The sequence below is a fragment of the Culicoides brevitarsis genome, chromosome 1, assembly GCF_036172545.1.
Source record: "Culicoides brevitarsis isolate CSIRO-B50_1 chromosome 1, AGI_CSIRO_Cbre_v1, whole genome shotgun sequence".
NCBI classification, from domain to species: Eukaryota; Metazoa; Arthropoda; class Insecta; order Diptera; family Ceratopogonidae; genus Culicoides; species Culicoides brevitarsis.
Window position 1 is genome coordinate 42449743 of NC_087085.1, and position 5368 is coordinate 42455110.

The following is a 5368-nucleotide window of genomic DNA, read 5'->3' on the forward strand; positions in this document are numbered from 1 at the left end:
GAAAAAATGCAAGCTGTATGTAAAAGAATGCATTTTAAAAGCTCTAAAAATGAAAATTCAAATTGACTGTAAATTATGCAATTTTTCTCTCTTTGAAGCGAAAAATAACAAAAAATAAAATTTTAAATAAAAGGAAAGTAGAAAGCTTTGCGATACACGAATTGTTTGCATAGTTTAATTTTTTCCTGTTGTGATGGAGAAAAATATTATAATAATAATAACTACATATAATATAATAAAAAGGCGTGTTTTTCGGCATTTACGAAAAAAAAAGTAACTAACTAGTTATAAGTTTTTATTGCATAATGAAATGGGAGTTTTTCGTTACACAGAGAAATTCTGCCAAAAATTTTGCATTTATTCATGAAAAAAGTTTATTGTAGCTTTAGGTTATGCTTTGCGACGGGAAATAACTCATAGAAAAATGTCGAGTGACATTTATTGCATTCTAATTCGTCGCGGTGAAATGCATTTTTTTTTCGTTATTTTTAGTAAGAACGTGACAATTTTCGAAAAATTGGATTTAAATTGATACAAAAATGTAATTTTTCTATTCGACATATTCCTTTTCGGTCGGTTTTTCGACCAAAATGCCGGGTTTTCTGACGGAATTGGCGCGCTTCTTGTTGTCCATTCGCATTTTGAGGTTGCAACAAAGACGAACGCTGCAAAAGTAGAAAATTTCCACGAAAGACAGCAACGAGATGCCCATGAAAAGTCCCATCAAGCCTCCGCAGTTGGCAAGGAAATCAGTTGGACCGTAAAGTTCGGATCTCTTTGACGTGATGAACTGCGCTTCCTTGAAAAAGATCGAAAGACGCGCAAATTGGATCGATGGGAACTCGTCAAGGGGATTTTTATAGGCTTTGAACAAATCTTCCCAATTGAATCTGGCTTGGGATGTTTCGACGTCGTACTGAATCGAAGTGCATGCCGGCAAACAGTTGCATTGAGTATTGCCACGTGCGGCATCTGTGCTCGTCAACAGTCCCTCGTTGATTTCTTTTTTGAGGATGTCGTCTTCCGCCTTGTTGTAACATTCGATTTGGGCCGCACCGCAAATTGGCGTTTCTTTGTCACGTGGCATGCTGAATTTAACGCATCCGCATTCGCTGAGCGTGTGGTTGGCGAGGCATTCGAGTTCGCAGTTGGATTGTGTGTAAATTTGGAAGTATTTCAATTGACGTTCGTGGTTGAAGTAACATTGACGACTGAAAAAATTTTAATTTGGGTGAGTAATAATTAATTATTTTTTTTAAAATCTATAAAATTAAAAAAAATTATATAAATTAATATTAAAAAATAATTTAAAAATTTCTCAAAAATATAAATTTTTATGAAAACATATATTTTTTAAACAAAAATAAAAATTAATTTTTTAAATAAATTGAATAATCATAATTTCTTATTTAAAAAAATATTTTTAATTTCTTCTTTCAAAAAAAAAAAAAAAAAGCGCAAAAAAAAAATAATTGGCCATAAAAACAATAAAATAAAATAAAAAAAATAAAATAAAATAAGTTTAAAAAATAAAAATTAGGATAATTAATTTTTAAAAATGAGATTTTTCAACTTTCCAATTTCAAGATTTTTGCAAATTTTTTGGTAAATTTTTTTAATAAGACTTTTTTTTTAAATTTTTTTTTGTGAAAAATTAAAAAAAAATTTTTTAAATATTTTTATGAAAATTAAATTTTTTTTTAAGCATACTTTCCCAAAAAAATGTCAGTTGTGAGATTTATCCTTTTCGCCCGGGAAATAATCATAATTTCCTATTTATTAAAATAGTTTTTATAAAAATAAAATAATCTTAAAACAAATAAATAAAATTTAAATTAATTTTGATTAAAATTAAATATACATAATTAAATTAATAAAATTAAAAAAAAATTAATTGAAATTAAATTTTGCTTTATTTTTAAAAAAATATTAGAAGATACCGAAATTAAAAATTAATTTTAAAATATTTATAAAAAAATTCATTAAAAAATTATATTTCATTAAATTAAAATTTAAAATATTTAATTTTAATATTTAAAAATTAATCAATTAATTTTTTTAAAAATTTTTTAAAAGAAATTGAAAAAAATAATTTTTTTAAATCAGCTAAATAAAAAAAATTATAAAATAAAAAGAAAAAAAACAACTTTTATCAAAACTCACCGTTCAGGACTATAATTCAACAAATTGTCTGAAGTTTGAATCATTTGCGGTTTCACAGTGACAATCACTTCTTGCAACGTCGGCACACGGAAATAATGTTTCGAGACACGTGGTTGTTCGCCCGGCGTATGCAACAAAACTTTAAATCCTTGTACGGGCCCGCGGCAAAGATAATCCAACTCGTTGTCATACAACGACAAAAGGACAAATAATCCGGCGCGTGCTCCAGCTGCCAACACTCGGAACGGATAAACGGAGAAATTCGTCGAAGATTCTGCTGTGTAACCCTTTTCGAGAGTCCACGACTTATTGGATTCCTTGATGGGCTCGTAATACATGAAATCGTCTGCCATTCTGAAAATCGAGAAAAAAAAGGAATTTATTCGAGGAGAAAAATTTATGGAGTGTCAGAGACAAATAAATAACACGAAAAATGTAACAAATCATCATTATTACGCTTCCTTCCGATAAATCTCTTGTCCGCTGAGTGCATTGAACGTGTAACACACGCCGTCCTCCGTAATGATGGGGGCGAAGAGTGTGTCGCAAGTGTCAGCCAAGTTCTGGTATTTGCAATGGAACAACGTCTCGTTGAATTGCGGTGCCATATCCAGCAGTTGATCGATGCAGTCACTCGTGATTGTCGCGTTGCCAATGCCGGCGTTCACAAGTAAATGGGCGTCACATGTTTGAGCGATAATTTCCAATTTAAACTTTCTGCCAGAACGGGAGTGATGATAAATGTCCGGAAATGAAATGAAAGACAGAAAGAAACGTTTTAAAGTCCTTAATCAAAAAAAAGTCATTTTCGAATGAAGACAATGGACAAGAACATTGCTAATATTTTAAAATGACACCATGATAAAATGACAAACAAGTGCAATTTAGCTCAAGGGTCGTCTTTTTGTCGAAACGTGGCGCTTGTCGGAGACGAAAACAGGATATGACGCCTGAATCACCCTTGTGCCATATTTTATATGGAAAGACATATTTTAGAGGAGATTATAAATCTCTCGTTTTTTTTTTGCCTTACTCGTCGTCCGTGAGAGTCTCGTTGCCATGTATACGGTGATAAATGTCCGTGAAATTGAAGACAGTTTGTTTTGCTTTTGTCTCTGGGCAAATTGTCACTGCTGGAAACGGAATCTGTAAAAAAAATGTTTTTTTTTTTGATTTTTTTTTCCTTTGAAGTAAGAATGAGAAGTGAAAAATTTTTCGTGAAGTCAACTAACAGTATTTTTATGGTCAATTAATTATTTTTTTTACATTTTAAATTTTTTTTAATCTTTTGAAAATTTTTTTTATTGATTTTGCGATTTTATTATTTTTCATTTTGAAAAATTCAAAATGATTTAAAAATCATTTTTTTATTCAATTTTTTTAAATTTTTAAATTTTTTTTTTTAAAAAATATTTTTTTTTTTTTTAAGTTTTGTAATTATTAAAAAAAATATGGTTTTCAAAATATTAAAAAAAATTAATTCATTAAAATAAAGGGAATTATTTTTTTTTTTTGCTTTTATTTTAATTATTTTCAAAATTTGTTATTAAAAAAATTTTAATTTGTCTTAAAATATTATTTATTTTATAAATTCTTTAAAAAGTTTCAAAAATTAAAAATAATTTTTTTAAATTTTGTAAATTATTTGAAAAAAAACTGATTTTAATGTTTCCGAATTTTTATAATTTTTTTTTTATTGATGTTTTTTAATTTAAATAATAAAATTTTTCATTTAAATTGTTCAAAAAAAATTAAAAAAAAAAAAAATTAAAAGAAAAAAAATTTTGAAAAAAAATAAAATCTTTTTTCAAAATAAATTTTAAAAAAAAAATATTGCATTAAAAAAAAAATAAATATAAAAAAAAAAATTAAAAAAATAATTAAGATTAAATTAAATATAAAAAAAATAAAATAAAATAAAAAAATCAAAAATAATATTGAGAAGATAATTAAAATAATTTAAAAAATTGAATTAATTTTAATTAGTTTAAATTCTAAAAAAAAATTAATAATTGTTGGGGAAATTTTTAAAATAATTAATTTTTTTCATAACTCTTTAGAATATTTTAAATTTTTTTAAATTAAGAAAAAATAAAAAATTATAATTTTCAGAAAAATTCATAAAATTTTCACGAAATAAAAAAAAATTTCAGATAATTTTTAAAAAAAATTAACTAAACAAAGTTAAATATACTTACTTGCCATACAGGCGTCGATTTTTCCGAAAAACTCACAATAACAGGACTCGTGTCCCATTTCACGTAAATATTCCAAATGAGTATTCCACAAAAGTAAATTGACACAAAAAACACGACAATCCAGAAAATTCTTTCGACAATCGAACGTCGTCGCTCCCCCAAGTATTGCATGCCATGCACCGTGCTGTTGTTGCAATATTCCATAAAAAGCCCGTGCGCCGCAGTACAACAACCGCCATGCTTTATACGTTTACGGGTTTCTTGCTCGGTTGGCGCCTCACTTGGTCCCATAGATACTGCATCGCTGATCTTACGTGAAGCCAAAGGTTTGCCCCTGAAACGAAGAAAAAAATGTTTATTTAATTTTCCTCGAAAAATCAACCAAATTAGAAATTAGTCACGCGCCAATACGCAGACAAATGATCGTTGGTCAAGGTTGCGAGGCACTTTTGCAAGGTCAGTTATTTATAGAAAACGACAAAAAACAGACTTTTGATGGAATTTTCCGAAAAACCAGACATTAATTTCATGTTCAAGGTTAAAATTTCTTTATGGAGATAAATTTAATTTGCTTCATGAAATGCACATTTTCCACAATTTTGGTTAATTATCGCTGATTGTCGTCTAGACGTTCATTAAAAATCACGAAATTGCACTTTGCTCACCAGAATTTCTCATGTTGATCCATAATTTTGTGCAAACACTTTAATTTTCAATAATTTTGTTTGTTTTTTTCTATTTTAACAGAATTATATCGTGTAATTATTTCGCGCGAAGTGTTTTATCGTCGTGAACAATCATCAGCTACTGACTGAAAAACTGCTGTGCTACATGCTTTTATTAACTAACGCATCACGTAGGCACGAGATATGGATGAATGGATAAATAAACATTTTTTTCGGTGCTTTGTTCTGATGGGAGCAAGAGACTCAGGCTAAAATTGGAGACATAAATTGACGTCATTAGTTTTTTTCATGTTTTTTTTTCACCATAATAATTTTTTTTGT

At 28.0% G+C, this 5368-nt stretch overlaps 1 protein-coding gene across 1 annotated transcript; it reads right to left on the bottom strand.

Annotated features, from left to right (window-relative positions):
* Window positions 1-293: 293 nt before the first annotated feature.
* Window positions 294-5106, bottom strand: LOC134838294 (pickpocket protein 28). The gene is made up of 6 exons (XM_063853794.1): window positions 5027-5106; window positions 4362-4695; window positions 3197-3309; window positions 2620-2880; window positions 2164-2517; window positions 294-1211 (listed from the first exon to the last, which is right to left on the bottom strand). Exons 1-6 carry the CDS (start codon window positions 5047-5049, stop codon window positions 551-553), a joined length of 1746 nt encoding a protein of 581 aa, XP_063709864.1. The 5' UTR covers window positions 5050-5106; the 3' UTR covers window positions 294-550.
* Window positions 5107-5368: the final 262 nt, after the last annotated feature.